General features: G+C 62.1%; 3 protein-coding genes across 4 annotated transcripts; all 3 read right to left on the bottom strand.

The window, feature by feature from the left end:
• Window positions 1-5,224: 5,224 nt before the first annotated feature.
• On the bottom strand, window positions 5,225-8,390 carry CDC34 (cell division cycle 34, ubiqiutin conjugating enzyme). Of its 2 annotated transcripts, XM_007524784.3 has the most exons (5): window positions 7,633-8,381; window positions 6,513-6,599; window positions 6,340-6,437; window positions 6,141-6,275; window positions 5,225-5,661 (listed from the first exon to the last, which is right to left on the bottom strand). In XM_007524784.3, the coding sequence occupies exons 1-5, from the start codon at window positions 7,807-7,809 to the stop codon at window positions 5,454-5,456; spliced, it is 705 nt and encodes a 234-aa protein (XP_007524846.3). In that variant the 5' UTR covers window positions 7,810-8,381; the 3' UTR covers window positions 5,225-5,453. The 2 variants fall into 2 exon arrangements, with proteins under 2 accessions (XP_007524846.3, XP_060037414.1); XM_060181431.1 differs by lacking the exon at window positions 6,513-6,599 and having other exon boundaries at window positions 7,633-8,390.
• A 1,796-nt stretch (window positions 8,391-10,186) lies between these two features.
• On the bottom strand, window positions 10,187-12,028 carry TPGS1 (tubulin polyglutamylase complex subunit 1). The gene is made up of 2 exons (XM_007524785.2): window positions 11,655-12,028; window positions 10,187-10,905 (listed from the first exon to the last, which is right to left on the bottom strand). Exons 1-2 carry the CDS (start codon window positions 12,026-12,028, stop codon window positions 10,374-10,376), a joined length of 906 nt encoding a protein of 301 aa, XP_007524847.1. The 3' UTR covers window positions 10,187-10,373.
• A 460-nt stretch (window positions 12,029-12,488) lies between these two features.
• MADCAM1 (mucosal vascular addressin cell adhesion molecule 1) lies at window positions 12,489-18,815 on the bottom strand. The gene is made up of 5 exons (XM_060181430.1): window positions 18,596-18,815; window positions 17,731-18,000; window positions 17,315-17,641; window positions 15,148-15,621; window positions 12,489-12,933 (listed from the first exon to the last, which is right to left on the bottom strand). Exons 1-5 carry the CDS (start codon window positions 18,666-18,668, stop codon window positions 12,821-12,823), a joined length of 1,257 nt encoding a protein of 418 aa, XP_060037413.1. The 5' UTR covers window positions 18,669-18,815; the 3' UTR covers window positions 12,489-12,820.
• Window positions 18,816-19,220: the final 405 nt, after the last annotated feature.

Raw genomic sequence — 19,220 nt, 5'->3', positions numbered from 1 at the left:
ATGGACACTGCAGGGGGAACAGCCTCTGGGGTGATGCACAGACCTGTGTCAATGGCACCTCCCAATGGACACTGAGGGCATTGAGACTGGGAATGATGCAGATGTGGTTTTCGCCCTCAGGTGTCCACAACACTGGAAGTAATAGAGACATGTTTTGGCGCCCTCTTGTGGACAGGGTGGATACCACAGTGGAAGTAATGCAGAGCCATGGTTCTTTGGCGTCTTCAGGTGGCCATGTCTGGTATGACAGATTGTTGGATTAATGCTGAGATGTAGTTCTTTGGTGTCTTCAAGTGGCCACAGCCAGGATAGCGAGGGTTATGTAGAGACATAGTTTTTCTTTTTAATATTATTTTTAACTTTTTATTATCTTTATTGTATAGACACAGCCAGAAATCAAGAGGGTAGGAGGAGATAGAGAGGGAGACAGTGACACCTGCAATACTGCTTCACCACTTGCAAAGCTTTTTCCCTGCAGGTGGGGACTGGGGGCTTAAGCCTAGTTCCTTGTGCACTGTAACATGTGCGCTCAGCCAGGTGTGGCATCACTGGGTGTCCTCAGGTGGACTGGGTGGGCATGATAGACAGTGAGGGTAATGTATTAACATAGCTCTGGTGCCCTCACGTGGCCATGGCAGGTATGACAGTCTGAGTTATTAGTGCTGAGACATAGCTCTTTAGTGTCCTCCAGTGGCCACATCAGGTATTACAGTCACTGAGGTTAATACAGAGATGTCATCTCTGGGGTCCATCCTGAGTACCTGGGAGCACAGCCTGGTGCTCCTGCCCCTGGTGGCTTCTCGTGGCCTTGCTGAGGTTCCTTTGACCCCCTCCAGCTGTCCCCTTCAGCAGCTCTCGCTTCCTCGGTTCCCCCTCCCACCCCTCTGCAACGTTGTCTGCAAAATCCTAACTCCCTGTGGCTTGATCTGCCGTCCGCCCCCTTGGTAGAAGAAGGACTCAGTGTGAAAACTCCCATCTGATAGCATTTATTGTCCCCAGGGTGGGGCTGCACCCAGTGGGGCTCCTCATGGTTGGGTGGGAGCCCAGTGAACCAGGGTCTTCCGGATTCAGGACAGGTAGGGCCCACGGCAGTGGCCACAGGAGGCTTGAGGGAATCAGTGCAGGTCCTGGAGCGGAAGGACAGGATCTCGACCACCTGTGCCTGGCTGCACATCACCCCCCCACCTGAGTCCCCCTGCAGGAGACATACAGATCATCACAGTGCCCAGCCATGGCCCGACCACTCAAGGAAGAGACCCCCCTTGACCTGTGGAGCTCAAGATGCCCTCCTCCCTGGCTTCTCCCACCAGGCCTGGCCCAGGATCACTGGTCACCTGAGCTAGGGAAGTCCTGATCTATGGCCTCTCTGCAGAGGAGTCTGGAAAAAGTTGCCCATCTTTTTTTTTTTTTTTTTTTTGCCTCCAGGGTTATCGCTGGGGCTCAGTGCCTGCACTATGAATCCACTGCTCCTGGAGGCCATTTTTTTCCTTTTGTTGCCGTGTTGTCTATCATTGTTGTTAATATTATTGTTGTCATTGTTGTTGGATAGGACAGAGAGAAATGGAGAGAGGAACAGAAGACAGAGGGGGAGAGAAACATAGACACCTGCAGACCTGCTTCACCACCTGTGAAGCGACCCCCTGCAGGTGGGGAGCTGATGGTTCGAACCGGGGTCCTTACTCTGGTCCTTGCGCTTTGTGCCACATGCGCTTAACCCGCTTGCGCCACCGCCCGGCCCCCATTTGCCCACCTGCAGAGTCCTATCCCCTGCCCCCCACCTAGCAGGACTCCCATCCCATCTCATCCATCTGGCAGGACCCACTCATGCCCCATGCCCCACCTTGCAGGGTGCCTGGTCCCCCTCGGCCCCTGGGAACAGCACCCCGGGTGTCAGCATTTGTTGTTGCTGTTGTTGCTATCTGAATATCCATCATCTGAATGCCCAGGTCCCGCAGCACTTTGGCCAGCGCCCCCCGCCCCAGCCAGGTCTGCCCCCAGCCAGTCAAGCTGCAGCATGTGCCTGCGGCCACCGTGGTCCACACTGTCTTTCTGGCCTTCACCTGGGTCCCCAGCTGGGAGTCAGCAGAGGGGAAGAGATCAGTGTGGAGCGGGGTCAGCGGGGCGGGGAGGGGTGTGAGGAAGCATGAGGAGTGTTAGACTGGGGTGAGGCCCTGGGGTGGGGAGGACACAGGGGTGGGGGAGCCTTGATAGGAGGACTCTGGGGTGGCTCTGGGGTGGGGGCTGTGGGGTGCGTTCCCTGGGGAGGCCCTAGGCCAAGAACTTGGGGAGGGGAGCCCTGGGGTGGCCTGGTTGGCTGCTCCAAGCCCATCCTGCCCCTCCAGCAGCACCAGGTCATTCTACAGCAAGGGTGCAGGCTTGCGGTCAGGGTGCCACACAGCCTCCTGGACGCAGATGGGATGCAGATGGTGAATGCGGGTGCTCCAGCAAATGCCTCCCCAGAGCCACCCTCAGCAGGTGCACCCTGCAGGGAGCAACGTGAGCCTGAGATTCTGTCCTCCTTCGGGGTCCCCAGGCACCAGCAGTGGATGGGGTGGGGCTGCCTGAGGACTGAGCCCAGTCTGGGAGTTCAGCTCAAAGCAGACACAGTCCTCCCCCACTTGGGGGGCTGTCCTGGGGGTCCTCTCCTTTTGGAGCTGGGCCCTGTGTGTGGGATTTATTCACTCCAGGCTGCCCACTGCCCTCCCCCAATTTCTGCTGTTTTCACTGGAGCTTCTCTGCCCTGGCCCAGCTTTTTAGACAGAAGGAGACAGAGACAGAGGAGGGCCACAGACACCGGAGCCCTGAAACTTCCCCCAGCGTGCCCAGCCAGGCTCGGACCTGAGTCACACGGATGGCACAGCAGGGCCTCTCCAGTAAGCTGTCCTGTCAGCCCTGGGCAGAGACAGCAAAAGGGGAGGCCAAAAGGAGAGACAGTGCCCAGGTCCCCCAGGAGCCAGAGCAACTCCCTTATGGTGTGGAGGCTTGAACCCAGGGCCTTGCACATGTAAGCCTGGCTTCTGGGGCGTCTGCTGAGGGACGAAGGGCCCCCTCCCAGGGCTCTGCGACGGGGTGAGGGGCACTCACGGCTGCTTGAGGCAGTGGGCGGCAGTCGGCACCCAGCGGGGCTCCATGAGGGCCCCACACACACTGGTGTTTTCCTGCTCTCTGCAGGAACAGCATGCACAGGTGGGGGTGGGGGCAGCCCCTTGGCCCCGGTGATGCAGGTCTCAGAATGCCGCCCGCTGGGGAGGGAACATCAAGGGCCATGTGAGGGGCATGCCCCCCCCCCCGCCACCCTGCCCCCACCTACACGTGGCTTCACCCTGGGAGCCCGGGAGGAGGGAAACCGCTCACACACACGGTACTCAGAGACCCAAATCCCTTGCGCAGGTCAGAGAATCTCCAGAACAGGTCCCCTGCAGATGGACGTGGCGTCAGTGATGGGAAGGGGGCACTGCTGATGGGGACAGAGATTGCCTTGTGGGGGATGGAATTATCTGGAACTAGATGGAGGTGGTGGTTGCCTACCTTATGAACTTTTAAAAAAATGTTTATTTATTCCCTTCTGTTGCCCTTGTTGTTTTATTGTTGTAGTTATTACTGTTATTACTGATGTCATTGTTGTTGGATAGGACAGAGAGAAATGGAGAGAGGAGGGGAAAACAGAGAGGGGGGGAGAGAAAGACAGACACCTGCAGACCTGCTTCACTGCCTGTGAAGCAACTCCCCTGCAGGTGGGGAGCCGGGGGCTCGAACCAGGATCCTTACGCCGGTCCTTGTGTTTTGCGTGACGTGCGACGTGCGCTTAACCCACTGTGCTACCGCCTGACTCCCCATGAACTTTTTTAAAAATATATTTATTCCCTTTTGTTGGTCTTGTTTCTTTTTTATTTATTTTTCTTGCCTCCAGGGTTATTCCTGGGGCTCGGTGCCTGCACTACGAATCCACTGCTCCTGGAGGCTATTTTTCCCATTTTGTTGCCCTTGTTGTTGTGCTTGTTGTAGTTGTTATTGTTGTCATAGTTGTTGTTGGATAGGACAGAAATGGAGACAGGAGGGGAAGACAGAGAGGGGGAGAGAAAGATATAGACACCTGCAGACCTGCTTCACCGCTTGCAAAGTAATATGTATATACATATATGTTAATATATGAAGGTAATATAGTAATATATTAAACATACAATATATTATAATGTGTAAATACATATTGTATTAAAGCAATATTAATATATTAAAGTAATATATATTAGTATGCATTAATATATATATTAGTAACTGGCCTTAAAGAGAGAAGAAAAATGAGACGTGGGAGGCCTGGAGCCCTGCTCAGCCCCAAGATAAGGTGGCGACACGCACTGATCTGTGGGCTCTGTGCTCTCCGACTGAACCAGCACCCCAGCCCTGATGGCTAACTTTAAATAAACTGTGGTGAATTCTCTATCAACATAAGGTGTTTTTTTTTTTTTTTTTTTGCCATAGCCAGGGCTTTTTTACTACAGGTTGAGTTTGTTCAAATAAAGGCAGAGAAAAGAGAGACCCCACAGCATTTAATCATTTTAAAAATATATTTTATTTCCCTTGTTTTTTTATTGTTAGTCATTGCTGTCGTTGTTGGCTAGGACAGAGAGAAATGGAGAGAGGAGGGGAAGACAGAGGGGGGGGAGAGAAAGACAGACACCTGCAGACCTGCTTCACCGCCTGGGAAGCGACCCCCCTGCAGGTGGGGAGCCGGGGTTCGAACCGGGATCCTTGCCTGTGTCCTTGCACTTTCCGCCACCTGCGTTTAACCTGCTGCGCCACCGCCCCGCTCCCCGTTTCTGGTGTCCCAGTCGTGTCGTGCAACCTTCTCCTCTCCTGACCGCAGCTTGTCCCTCAGCAGCCCCTCCCCAGCCCAGTCTGTGCGAGGGCCCCTGGAGCGCCCTGGGCTTGACCTGCCTGGTGCCCCTATGGGGCAGGTCAGGGGCCTGCATGCAGTTCTGACTCTGGTCACCTCCAGGGCTTTGCTGCTCTGGGAGGGTGGGCAGTGACTCAGGGCTCACACCTGGCAGCCAGCCACGCCCGCCCGGGACCCAGGAAGCAGGGCAGCCGCAGCGCTGCAGGCGGGTGCAGAGTCTGGGTGGCAGGACCGGGAGAGCTTGGTCGCCGCTGTCCCCGCAGGCCACCCTGAGTCTGGTCACCCATCTTCGTCCAGAGAGGCCGCGGCCGGGCAAGGAGAGGCGGCAGCTTGCTCCCTCGAGCCCTTTATTAGGTTCAGACACGGGGCGGCAGACACGGGGTGCGCTATCTGCCCAGCCATAGCTCCGTCCCCTGCGGGAGCCGGGCCAGGGGCACCCGAGGTCGTCTGGGGCTCGCAGGGCAGGGGCCACCTAGGGGCCTGAGGTAGCGGGGCTGGGCGGGGCCCACGGGGCAGGGCGGGCAGAGCGGCTGGCAAGGTAAAATCTGTTTATTGGGACTCAGGGCTCCTCGGGGCCAGACTCGTCATCCTCGTCCCCGAAGCAGCTGCTGGCCTCGGCGTCCGCGTCCTCGTAGTAGTCGTCATAGAAGAGGTCTGCCGCCTCGTCCACGGCCGGGGCCTTGGTCTGCACGCAGTACTCGGCCAGCGTGGTGGGCACCTTCACGCCATCCCTCTCCGCATCCACCTTGGTCCCCAGCACCTGCTTCCTGGGGGCCGACGGGGCCGGCATCAGGCTGTGGCCCCGCCCCAGAGCGGGGGAGGTGGGTGAGGACGGGGCTGGGGGGAGGTGGGCCCGGGGCAGGGATGCAGGGGGCCGGTGGGGGCCCGAGGGCGCAGGGCTGCGTGAGTGCCGCGCCTGGAGGTGTCGGTGTGGTTTGGGGGGGCAGGAAGAACCCTGGCAACTTGAGCCATGCGGCCCTGCTCCCGCCCACCTTGCGACCTCCCGCGACCTCCCGTGTGACAGGAGGGGAGGAGGGAGTCTCAGCCAGGCGGCCCCCCCCAGCCGCCCGCTCCCCGGACTGCTGGGGGCTCCCGGGACTGCTGGGGGCGGCGGAGTCCGGAGTCCGGGAGGGAGGGAGGGACACGCCGAGCGGCTCACAGGGGTCACAAGTGGCAGGACAGGGGAGGGAAGTGTCCTCCCGTGATGGTGATGCCGTGACCGACCGTGACCGGCTTCTGCCCTCACCGGATGATGTCGGTGTACTCCTGGTCGCGGCCCTGGCTCTCCTTCCACTTGCGGTACATGACGGAGGCGTCCACGTTGGCCGGGGAGAAGGTGTTGGGCTCGTTGAGGAGGGAGATGACGCTCAGGAGGATGGTCCTGCGGGAGGCGGGTCAGGGCGCTCTCGGGGGCAGGCCCCACAGGCGCCCGGGGTGCAGCCTACCTGACGTTCTGGGTGGGGTTCCACCGCTCCGAGGGCAGCTCCCCGCTCTGGGGGTCATCGACCGGGGGGTGCAGGATGGAGATGCAGACGTCCCCTGTCTGCGGGGAGGGGGTCAGCACGGGCCGCCGGCCCGCCCCTCCCTGCCGCAGCCCGTGCGGGCGGGCGCCGCTCACCTCGTAGATGTTGGGGTGCCACATCTTGGTGAGGAAGCGGAAGGCCGGGGGGGAGTAGGGGTAGTCGATGGGGAACTTGAGGCGTGCCTGGGGGAGAGGCGGGCGGGCTCAGCGGCACCAGCTCTCTGGGCTCCCCTCTGACCTGGGGCAGCTGTGCGGGAACCCGAGATGCCCAGCCCTGGCCCTTGGGTGAGTGAGGGCGTGGGGGCCGGGCGCCGGGCAGAGCAGGCCCAGGCCCGCGTTCTTGCAGGGGGGGCGGGAGTCAGGGAGGGGAGTCAGGGAGGGGTGTCAGGGAGGGAGGGCAGGCCCTGGGGGGGCAGAGCAGGACCTTGCAGGACGAGGCCAAGGTCCCAGGCAGGGATGGCCAGTGGTCAGGATTCTAGGGGGGTTCCGGGGTCTGTCCTAGGCTGGGGGGACAAAGGAAGGCGCAGGGCCAGGGGTCAGCCCCAGCTGGGTCCACAAAGGATGCGGGTTACTTTCCGGGTACAGTCGGTCCGTGGGCTGAGTGCCTTTACTGGCACCAGGGATCCTTCCTGTGGGGGTGCTGCCCCCCAGGATCACAGTCCACCTACAGGATTCCCCTGGGCCAGGGTCCCCAGGGTCAGGGCTGCGTGGACAGGACCCCCAGGGGCCGAGCTGCGCTGCCACTAGGATGCTCTCAGGGCTCCAGGGGACCAGGAGTCAGAGGCCGGCACCAGGTGCGGCATGTCTGCACAGGTGAGGGGCCAGCGGTCGGTAGCTCGGGACCCCGAGTCACGGTCACGGTTGCCTGGAGGGGCTCCCAGGGGAGTGGGCAGGGTCAGCGCTGCCTGGACCGCATTCCTAGGGGTCAGTGCTCCCAGGGGCAGGGATGCAGGACCAAGCTCCTGGGGGTCAGGGGTCAGCGCTGCCTGGTCCCGGGCTCCCAGGGGTCAGGGGTCAGCGCTGCCTGGTCCGGGCTCCCAGGGGTCAGGGGTCAGCGCTGCCTGGTCCCGGGCTCCCAGGGGTCAGCGCTGCCTGGTCCGGGCTCCCAGGGGTCAGCGCTGCCTGGTCCCGGGCTCCCAGGGGTCAGGGGTCGGCGCTGCCTGGTCCGGGCTCCCAGGGGTCAGGGGTCGGCGCTGCCTGGTCCGGCCCGGCGCACCTTGAAGTAGCCGCCCTCGTAGTAGGTGTTGGGCGGCCCGAAGATGGCCACCTCCCAATTGTAGAGGTCGCCCTCGTCCACCAACGTGACCCGGAAACCCTCCACCGGCTCCTCCTGCAGCCCCTTCAGCTCCAGCAGCAGCGCCTTCTGCGAGCTGGCCACCGGCGGCCGGGCCATGGCGGCGGCGGGCCCGGGGGGCGCCGTGGGGGCGCGGGACGGGCCGGGGCGCGGGGCCGGGGCCGAGGGGCCCCCTTCCTCCTCTGCGCCGCCGCCGCCGCCGCCGCCGCCGCCGCCACCGCCACCCGAGGCCCCCGCGCGCTCCACCCGCCCGGCGCCGTCCGCCGCACAGTGCGCCTGCGCGCCCGCTGGGAGGCAGCCTCGCCCCGGGCCTACGAGCGCGCAGGCGCACTGCGTTTCCCCGGAGGCCAACGAGAGCGATTGCGCAGGCGCCCCGCGCTTCCCGGAGAGAGCCGAGCGCGCAGGCGCCCTGCGCTTCCGCCCGGAGGAGGCAGCGAGGGCCGTGCGCGCAGGCGCCTTGAGCTTCCGCCCGGGAGGCCGCGGCCGTCCCGCTCGGACGAGCTCCGCCGACGCCTGTGTGCGGGACGCCCTGGGCTGCGCGGCGCCGCCCGCCGGCTCCCGGCCCTTTTTTGTGACGTCGGCGGCGTGGGTGGGGCGTCTCGCCTCAGTTTCCCCTCCTGCTGGCGGCGAGGCAGGTGGGGCTCCAAAAGGTCTTGCGTCCGCAGGCAGGGCTCGGCCGTGGGGGCCGGGGACCCCCGTGCCTCAGTTTCCCCATCTGAGTGGGGCTGGCTGGGGAAAGGACGGGGGGACGCTGCCTGCCGCAGCTGCGCACTTGGTGGGCGACGCCACGTGGTGCTCCTGAGCCAATCTCTGCAGCGGACCTGCTTGGGGCTCTCTGATTGGGCGGCGGTTGCTTGGTTGCTAGGTGACAGGATGCCAGCCTGAGCGAGCGGCAAGGATGCTGGATGGGACCACCTGGCCCAGAGCGGATTCACAGACAGTGTCTCACAGAGGGGGAAGACGGCGACGACGACTATGACTGTTTGCCACCAGGTTTATGTCTGGGGCTCCGTGTCTGTATGATGAATCCACGGCTCCTGGCAATTTTTGTTGTTTAGAGAGAGACAGAGCCAAAAAGAATTTGAGAGGGGGAGGGGAAACCCCTGCAGCACTGCTTCTCCAATTCTGAACCCCCCCCCCCACAGGTGGGCTTGAACCTGGGTACTTGTGCAACTGTGGGTGCGCTACCAGCTGTGCCACCACCTCGCTCCTATTTATTTTTGAAGAGACAGAGAACTGCTCAGTTATAGCAGGTTTCGTGGTGCCACTGAGGATTGAACCAGGGATGCTGATGCCTCAGGCATTAAAATCCTTTTGTATCAGCCCAGAAAGTGGGGACAGTGAATGAGGTATTAGACTTTCCAGCAGGGGGCCCTCGGTTCAATCCCTGATGTGGCATGTGTCAGTGACTCTGCTTCTCTCTCTCTCTTGTGTTAATAATAAAATTTTAAAGTCAATTTGCATTACCATATGCTATCTCCCTGGCTTTTATATGTATTTATTACTTTATTGTTTTTTAAATTATTTGTATTTATTTTCACCGGAGTATTGCTCAGCTCTGGCTTACTGTGGTGCTCTGGACCGAGCCTAGAACTTCCAAGCCTTAGACATGAAAGGCTTATGCATAATCGTTATCCTATATGGTCAGCCCAACCTGGTCTTTTTAAAAAAACGCAATGATTTTCTCTCTGAACCTCTTTCTCGTTAAACTAAGATAGTGTTTTTTTTTGTGTTTGTTTGTTTTCCTCCAGGGTTATTGCTGGGGCTTGGTGTCTGCACCACAAAGTCACTGCTCCTGGAGGCTATTTCCCCTCCCCCCTTCTTATTGCCCTTGTTTTATCGTTGTTGTGGTTATTATTGCTGTTGTTCTTGATATCGTTGTTGGAGAGGACAGAGAAATGGGGGGAGGGGGGAAGAAAAACACCTGAAGACCTGCTTCACTGCCCCCCTGCAGGTGGGGAGCCAGGGGCTCAAACCAAGATCCTCGCACCAGTCCTTGCACTTCGCACTATGTGCGCTTAACCCGCTGTGCTACCGCCTGACCCCTGTAAGATAACATTTTAACTGCAACACTGGGGGGTGGGGGTGGGGAACAGTGGTAGTCTGAAAGGTGGCTCATCTGGACTTAGAATCATGAGGTCCCAAGTTCAATCCCAGGCAGCACATTTACCAGAGTGACACTCTGGTACTTTCTTCCTTTTTCATAAACACTTGAATAAAATATTAAAAACATTTTGAGCGCAATGCTAGGGGATGACTCCCAGGGCCCCTGCATGTGTGGAATTGCAGTGTGGCCTTCTGGCAGTTTTTACATTTTTATTTGTGTATGTATTTTGGGCAGCGGGTCTTTGTTGGGGCTTCAGTTGGCACAGTTCCCAGCAAGGTGGGTCCAGACTTGCCCAGGGGCAGAGTGGGGCTCCTGAGCGCCCCGCCCCGTGTGCGAGCTTGGGCTAGAGGGAGCATCTGTGCACACAGATCAGCGTGGGAACAGACTTTATTGCTTCAAGAGGGAGGGTGGGGGCTCGTTTCTCGGGACCTTTGGCCTCCAGCGGGGCAAGGCATTCCAGGTGGGGGAGCTGCGTCCGGGAGGACTCCCTACGCCTCCCCCTGCATGCAGGAGACCCGAGGCCTGGCCACGGCTGTCGGGAAGGAGTGAGGAGGGTTCAGCCCACCGGCTTGACCTTGGCGATGAAGAGTGCAGCCGCTTTCTGCAAGAACTCCTCTCGGGTCATGGGATGGCTGGGCCGCCGGGCGCCCAGGGCGCGGTCCAGGGCCTGCGCCAGGCTGTCGGGGCCCAGGCGCGAACCAGCCTCCAGGTAGCGCGCGGGCGCTCCGTCGCCAGCCTGCAAGGCGCCCTCGAGCGTGTCCAGCACGGCCTGGCCCACGCGCCGGTCGGCCACCGCCAGCCCCGGGTCCTCCAGCAGGCGGTAGAGCGCGCCCGCCCGCGCCACGAACTCAAGCAGCACGAAGCAGGTGAGCATGCCGGCGCGGAACACGGCCAGCGGCACGGCCTCGTGGTCGCGGCACTGGATTCGGCGCAGCAGCGGCGCCACCACCTCCTCCGGGGCCTCGCCGTCGCGGCAGATTCGCCGCAGCAGGTCGCTGTAGGTGCGCCCGTCCAGCCCGGGCCGTTTGCGGCGCCCGCCCGCGCTCAGGCACTCGTACGCCACGCCCACGTTGGTGTTGAAGGCCGACCTGCGGGAGGGGGCGCGCGTAGCGTAGCTGGGGTGCCCGCAGGGCGGGGCCTCGCTTCCGTGCCAGCACGCGGGCCCGGCAGACCCCCGACCCCCGACCCCCGACGCCGCTACCACCTCCACCGTGGGGCCGCCCACGTCCCACCAGCAGCTACCCCAACGCGCGCCCGTACCACGGCCGCCGGGTCGCACCGGCTTAAGCCCCAGGCGACTCCGGAGTCTGTCGTCCATTCCGCCAGCACCCCCCAAGCCCTATATTAGCAGCCGTGTCCTCTACGTCTCTCCCACACCCCCGTCCAGTGGGCCCAGGACCTCTGCAAGGTTGTGCCCCCGGCTGCCCCCCCCCCCCACTTTATCCCTCCTGCATAGCGGTGACCACCTGCCCTACGTCAGCACATTCGGGGACCGGAATCCGGCAAGGTTCAGGGCCACGGGGGCCGGCACACAGCGGGCACACAGGTGCGCACGGGGGCCGGCACACTCTACAGTTTGCACAGACGGGGGCGTACAGCACGCCCCGTGGGTGGAGGCCGTTCGAAGGACAGAGCGCCCAGCATGACCCGCGTGGAGAATCGGTGTGCACGGCAGTGCCCAGCGGGCCGGCCGCCCGGAGGCCTGTGGACCGTCGCTCCCAGAATGCCGCGCGCTCCCGGCTAGAGGGAGCGCGCGCTTCACGCCCAGACACCGGCGGCCCGCGCACAGCACGCCGGGAGTTGTAGTCCCCCGCCGCCCGCCCGGGAGTCCCCGCACCTCTGGGAATGATGGGCCAGGCGGAGGTGCCAAAGCGCGCGGCCCAGGCGCTGCTGCTGAAGCAGAAGCTGGCCCGGGGGCTCCCCGGCGCCGCCGCTGGCGGGCGAGCGCAGGCCCATGTTCTCGAAGTAGTGCGCCAGGAAGGCGATGGGCTCCTCGGGCCGCGCCTCTAGCACCTTGAGCAGCGCGGCGCGCAGCATGTCCGTCACACCGACCTGCCGCAGGAAGTCCTCCTCGCTTTCGGCCGTCGCCGCCGCCCTAGACACAGCTGGGCGGCCGCCGTCGGGGAAGCTGGCCGCCGGGACCATCGCCGGCCGCCGCTTCTCCACGGCCGCCATTTTCGCTGAGGGCAGCGGGGCCGGAAGCGCCGCCATGTCCCCAGTTCGCCGACGCTGTGGCAGCCATCTTTGTCAAGGGTAGAGTGTCCCTGCCCTCTTTGCAGACTTCTGGGAGGTGGGCCGGGCGGCTGGGCCTTCGCCTTAAACTCCGACGCGCTCTGCTCGCAGAACTCTCCAGGTCTGCTCGTCGCGTTGAGACCAGGAACCTGCATTTTGCCAGACTCAAACATGGCTACCGAGGAAGGGCTTGGCTTCTGGCATGAAGCCGGGGAGCAGCCATCTTGGTAGTGGGCGAGTCTTCCCCGGGCGTGGTCCCCTAGCAACCCGTCGGCCTGGTTGCCAGGGAAGCGGCAGCGCCCGGCCGGACTCCCCGGATCCGGGACCCTGGCGGTTGCTCTTGCAGCGTCTTGCCGCGCCCCTGGCTTAGCCCGCCCAGAGACGCAGGGACTTAGCAGGGGAGTTTGCGTCTCTGGTCTGCGAGGTGCCTCCCCGCCTGCCCCCGGTTGTTTACAGGCCCGGCGTCGCAGGGACGAGCCTTTCCCCCCGCGCCCCCGGGCAGAGCACGCAGTGCCGGCTCGCTTCCCCGGCTCTGGCCCGATGAGGCTCCGGTCTGCCCGGATATGCCCCCTTCCCCGCTGCTCCGGACACCTGTGCCGAGGGCCCCGGCCTCCACAAACCGACACAGGAGCCGCTGAGGACTGCGCTTTATTCTGGGGAGGGGCTGCCTCCGTGGGGCGTGTGGGGGGGCAGTGGCCCCGCACTGCCCGGAGCCCCGGAGCCCAGCGAAGGCCCGGGGTCCGGGGCGGGGGTGGTGAGAACGCGGCGGGGTCAGCGCGGGCGCCTGCAGCGGCTCCACCGGCGGCGGCTCAGCAGGGCCAGCAGCAGCAGCAGCCCCAGCACCAGGCTCCCTGGCCACAGGCCGGCGGGCATCGGGGATGAGCCTGGAGAAGGAACAGGGACCCTGAGTCCCCGCACCGGGCGGGCTCTGGGCTCCCGGAGAGTCAGAGTCGGTGAAGGAGGCACAGTGGGCAGAGGTGCGGTTCTGCCTTGGGCCCGAGGCAGCTCATGTGTCAGTGATGCGCTACCCTCCCTTCAAACTCTGACGAGGTTCGCGAAGGAGAGCGAGACGTGGGCGCACAGTGCGAGTGCGGCTGAACTTGGGGTCACTAGCTCCTACCGTTGTTCCCCAGCAGCCTGTGCCCTAGAATGGTGCTGTAGTTCTGTCTCTGCGTTTCCTTCTCTTGTTGTCGTTGTTGTTGTATTTTATTAATTTGATAGGACAAATAGGAACTGAAAGGGGTCCCCACCTGCAGGGGGGAAAGCTTCACGAGTGGTGAAGCAGAGCTGCAGGTGTCTGTCTCTCTTTCTCTCTCCTCTGCCTCCCCCTACCCTCTTGATCTCATATCCAATAAAAAAAGATCATAAAATAAAATAAGAAACGGAAAGGGGGAGCTCAGCGGGTAAGCGCACGTGGTAAGCGCGAGGACCAGCCTAAGGATCCCGGCTGGGGGACAACGAAAGGGAATAAATAAATACTAAAAAAAAAAAAAAAAAAAAAAAAACCCTCAATTTGACCTGAGCTCTGTCACCACTGTGTTTAGAGCCTCAGACGCATGTGCCTGAGGTCCCAAGTTCCATCCCTGCTATCACTGATGCCAGAGTGATGCTCTAGTTTCCCCGTCGTGAAAATAAATATTTTTATTTAACCAGTTAACACAAAATATAGAAAGATAGAAGGGCATGCCCTTGGTAACCGGGCTCGAACCGGGATCCTTATGCCGGTCCTTGTGCTTTGTGCCACGTGCACTTAACCCGCTGTGCTACCTACCGCCCAGCCCCCCATCAAACTGAGATCTTTAAAGAGATTTTCCTACAGTCTGGGAGCTGGTGCAGTAGATAAAGCTCCTTGGATTCTCAGCCATGCTGAGTTGAGCTCTAGCATCCCCTGCGCCAGAGTGATGCTATCTGTCCCTCTTATAAATCTTGTGTGGTCTGGGAGGTGGCACAGCGGGAAAAGCATTAGATTCTCAACCATGAGGTCCTGAGTTCGATCCCCGGCAGCACATGTACCAGAGTGATGTCTGGTTTGTTCTCTCCTCCTATCTTTCTCATGAATAAATAAATAAATAAATAAATAAATTCTTTTAAAAATAAATAAATAAATAAGTCTTGTAAAAAATAAGGATTTTTCTGGGGTCAGGTGCCGGCACACCTGATTGAGCAAACGTGACAGTGCTCACGGACCCAGATTCAAGCCCCCAGTCCCCACCTGCAGGTAGAAAGCTTCACAAGTGGCGAAGCACTACTGCAGATGTCTCTCTGCCTTTCTCCCTCTTCATCGCCCCTTTCCTCTCAATTTCTGGCTGTCTCTATCCAATAAATGAATACAGATAAAAAAATTAAAAATAAATAAATAGTTTTCCACTTCAGAAATGTAGAAAGACAGCCAAGGAGGTGGCACAGCAGGTAGAGTACAGGACTTCCAATTTGATCCCCAGCGTCGCATGTGTGGGAACGCTGTCACTCTCTGTGAGTAAATCAACAAAGCGGCTGGGAGGTGGCACTGTGGCTAGAGTTTCAGACTTAAAGGCATGAGTCTGGGAGTCGGGCGGTAGTGCAGCAGGTTAAGCACATGTGGTGCAAAGCACAAGGACCGGCAGAAGGATCCCGGTTCGAGCCCCCGGCTCCCCAGCTGCAGGGGAGTCGCTTCCCAGGCGGTGAAGCAGGTCTGCAGGTGTCTGTCTTTCTCTCCCCCTCTCTGTCTTCCCCTCCTCTCTCCATTTCTCTCTGTCCTGTCCAACAATGACGACATCAACAACAATAACTACAACAGTAAAACAAGGGCAACAAAAGGGAATAAATAAATAGATATATAAAAAAAAAACCAAAAAAAAAAAAAGAAGAAAAGTCTTTAAAAAAACAAAGGTATGAGTCTGTGTCCACCCTATTATACTCTCGCTTCTCCTCAAGGCTGTGCACTCTAGTTTCCAAAGTGCCCATTGTACACATTGGCTTCATTCTACAATTAGTCACCGACTTGCCAGGCAGTCGCAGTCATAGCCCATCCTTAAGGAAGCCCACCAGGCAGCTGGGGAAACTGAGACGAGGTATTTCCCCTCCCTCCCGCCTGTTCCCACACAGCTCCCTGGACTTACAGGTTTCGGGAGTCAGGTACAGGCTGGCCATGTGGCCCCCCGGGTCCAGGCGGCACTGGAACCAGCCCTCCGGGGTGCACCCAGCCCAGTGCAGGGTCAGCCAGGCGCGGGCCCCTGTCTCCTGCCGCGGGAAGGCTGCCAGCCCGCCGGGGGCCTGGGTCCAGTGCACGGCCACACTGGGGCCGCAGGTGGCCTCACACAGCAGCTCCACACCGCCAGGTGAGGGGAACCTGCGGATCTCAGGGCGACAGTGTGCCACAGAGCTGTTCCCAGGTGTGGGGGAGGGACTCCCTGCGTGAGTGGTGGAGCCCTGCCCGGGGGTGGCCTCTGGGGTGGGGGTGGTGGCCTCGGAGGTGGTGGTGCCCTTCCAGGTAGTGGCTTCCAGGATGGTGGTGGCCTCAGGGGTGGTGACCAGGAGCTCCTTGGTGGTTGAGTCAGGCAGGACTGGATAGTGGGGTGTGGAGCTGTGCAGAACTGGAAAGCAGGGAGGCAGTGCTGTCTCCCCACCACCCTGGGCTGCTGTCCTCAACCCCTCCATCCTGGGACTTGGGGAGCCACCATGGGGTCGGAATGGATCTGCCCAGGCCCCCCAGCCGGACACTTCCATCACCTAGTAGGGCAGTGACAGAGGCCGCCTGGGTAGGGACAGGGGTGGGGGAGAGGGTGTACCAGCAGCCAGGTGGGCATGGGGACATCTTCTCACCCTGGGGTGCAAGTGGGTAGATAGGCCTGGGAGGACAGGCATGCTTGGTCCTGGACCCCTCTCAAGTTCAGCTTCCGCTCTGCACCACTCCCTGATCCCAGTTTCTGCACCGTCCTCCCCAGGGATGACTCCACTAGGGGTGCAGTCAGATAAGTGTGGGGGAGCCTGCAGTGACTGGGAATCCTGCCTGAATGGAGGTCTTGCTGCCCAGCGAGTGCTGGCCAAGCACCTAGTCTGTGCAGGGCCCGCCCATTCCAGCCACCCAGAATGTCGCCCCACTGCGCGCCAGACATGAGTCTCATGCTCTTCAGAATGCATCTCAGGCACCCACTGAGTGCCAGGTACTGTGCCTCCCACAGCTCCACACATCCTCCCCACCCCACCCCCCAGCTAGCACTGAGACCACTATGCACAGGCACGGGAGCACAGTCAGTCACACATCCAGACTTTTTATCATCTCTGTTTTATTTATTGCACAGAGACAGCCAGAAATCTAGAGGGAAGGGGGTGGTAGAGGGAGAGAGACAGACACCTGCAGCCCTGCTTCACCGCTCGCAAAGCTTTCCCCCTGCAGATGGGGACCGGGGGCTCAAACCTGGGTCCTTGAACATCGTAACGTGTGCACTCGACCAGGTGCGCCACCACCCGGCCCCCAGTCATCTTTTTAAGTTTTTTTATAGACAGAAATCGAGAGGGGAAGAGGAGATAAGGAAGGAGAAAGTGAGACACCAGCAGCCCTGCTTCACACTCAAGTTTCCCCTCTGCAGGTGGAGACTGTTTTCCTCAGAGCCCTACTCTGAGGCAGATGGTGGTGCTGGGGATTGACCCTGGGACCAGAGCGCCTCAGGCAGGAGTCTTTGTTCATGGCCGTTACGCTGTCTCCCCAGCACAGCATTCCCTCTCATCCATTCATTCACGATCTACTGAGGCCCCGCTGTGTAGCAGCACCGGGACAACCATTCCTGCTGCTTCAGAATGCTCCGAGCAGATACCGGGGATGGGAGGGCACAGGGCCTGCAATCACCACTCGGAAGACACCCGGACACCCACTCACTCATGGTGTGCTGAGCACTCGCTGTCCGCAGGCGCCCTTCGGCTGCGGGGGTTAAGGCATCGGCTGAACAGAAAGAGGAAGGGGGGCTGCCGGCAGCACTGGGGTGCGAGCCGGTGCACCTGTCGCCACCTGTCTCCAGGGAGGAGCCTGGAGGCCGCAGAGACCCGGGGCGGACGCACGCCAGCAGACGCAGCCCGTGCGAAGGTCCCGGGGCAGGCGGGCGGCCCATGGGGCTGCGACTGGGGCTGCGACTGGGGCTGCGACTGGGGCTGCGACTGGGGCTGCGACTGGGGCTGCGACTGGGGCTGCGGGGAAGGCCCCGCCCGCCCGGGGGCCGCTAGCTCCCTCCCGCCTAGTACTCCAGGGGCTGGGACAGCGCTGTGGGCGGGCGGGGTCCGGCGCACACTCACCGGGAATAGCCAGCAGGTGGCTGAGCTCCACGCCCGGCAGCCTCATGGTGGCCCGGCAGTGCAGGGCGGCCGGGCCGGGGGTGGGCAGCGGGGGCAGCCGCCAGCGCTCGGTCACGCTGAAGAGAGGCTCCTCCGCGTCCGGCAGCGGCTCCTCGGCTTCCTCGCGGCCCAGCGCCAGCGCCCCCGCCAGCTCGCGGCCCTCCAGCAGCAGGGACAGGGTCAGGGCGCCGGGGTGGGCGGGCGTCACGTTGCGGGCGGTGCAGGCCACCTCGCTGTCGCGCCCGGCCGCCAGGGCCGCGGGGGAGGCGGTCAGCCGGTCCGGGAAGTCTGCGGGCGGGCGGGCGGGCGGGCGGGCGGGTGAGGGGCGCGCGCGGGCGCGGGGCGGGGGTGGGCTCCCGGGGAGGCGGCCCGCTCACCGAACACCTGCAGCTGCACCGAGCGCTGGAGGGAGCGTGCGCCGCAGGAGCCCCTGCACACGCGCGTGCCCGCGCTCGCCGGCGAGGCCGCGCGCACCCACAGCACGCTGCTGCGCTCGCCCGGCTCCATGGCGCCCAGGTTGGTGTCCAGGCCCCACCAGCGCACCGCCGCGGCCCGCTCCGCGCACGCCAGGCGACAGGTGAGCATCAGCGACGCGCCCGCGGCCACCGCCACCACCGGCCCCGGCGGCTCCACGTGCAGCGCCGCGCCTGCGGGCCGGAGCGCTCAGCTGGGGGGTGCGGCCCCAGGCCCCCAGCCGGCCTCTCCCCCTCCTAGGCCGCCCAGCCCAGTCTCTCCCCAGGGCCCCCAGTCCAGCCCCCCAGGCAGTCCCTCCCCGAGGCGCCCCCCTTCCCAGCCCCCGAAGCCAGGCCCCCTGCCCCCATGCCCTCAGTTGAGCTCCCCAGCTCAGCCCTCCCAAGAGGTCCCGGCTCCGCGCCTCGAAACCCAGCCCCTCCATCTCTTGCTCCCCCAGCCGGGTCCCCTAGCCCGTGGAGGAGCCCCGGACCCGGGAGCCCCAGGCCCCGCAAGCCAGCCAGCCCCCAAACAAGCCATGTGCAGGTCGCCCTCTTCCAGCTATGGGGCCAGCCCCTCCTCTCCTTCAGACCCCTGAGACCCACACTAGAGGAACCCCCAACCCAGCCCCACAAAATGACTCCTCTCGTCCAGAACCCCCACGCCTTGCCTGGCCCCTACCAAGACCTCCCCACCCAGCCCCACAGCGCCCTCCTGGGGTCCAGACTCCCCCAAGCCGAGCCCACCCCCGAGACCCCTCCTCTCTCCACCTTCCGCCGCAGAGCCCCTCACCTCGGCCTTCCCGTAGAAGTGCCAGCAGCAGCAGCAGCAGCAGCAGCAGCAGCAGCGCCCCGGCCTGCCCCATGCCTGCCTGCCCGCCTGCCCAGGCGCCTTATAAAGCGGAGGCGGCGCTGCCCTTCTCGTACCCGGACCCGCCGCCCCCGGGGCTTTCCCGAGGGCCTTTCCCCCTGACCCCCCGACCCTGAGGCAGCAGCCAGGAGCGGGCTAGGCCCCCAGGGTCTTACATCCGGGAGCAGGCGGACCCATTCCAGGTTGGATGATGGGGGAGGGGTGGAGTGGGCGATCTGGGCCCAGGGTGGAAGGGGAGGGGAGCACGCTCGCTCCAGGCATGCACGGAGGATGGGGAGGATGGGGGGAGAGGTGGAAGGAGGCAGGGAATGATCGGAGTGCAGTGCGGGGGTGCAAGGAGGATGGGGGGGGGGACGGCGGGTGCTGGCGCACCTGGTTGGGTGCACATGTTACAATGCGCAAGGACCTGGGTTTGAGTCCCGGGTCCCCACCTGCAGGTGGAAAGCTTTGCAAGTGGTGAAGCAGTGTTGCAGGTATCTCTCTGTCTCTCCCTATCACCCCCTTTCCTCTTTTTTTTTTAAATTTATGTGCCCTTTTATTGCCCTTG

The sequence above is a fragment of the Erinaceus europaeus genome, chromosome 23 (assembly GCF_950295315.1).
Source record: "Erinaceus europaeus chromosome 23, mEriEur2.1, whole genome shotgun sequence".
NCBI classification, from domain to species: Eukaryota; Metazoa; Chordata; class Mammalia; order Eulipotyphla; family Erinaceidae; genus Erinaceus; species Erinaceus europaeus.
Note: the sequence above shows the minus strand (reverse complement) of the source record. Positions and strands in the feature narration are given on the sequence as shown.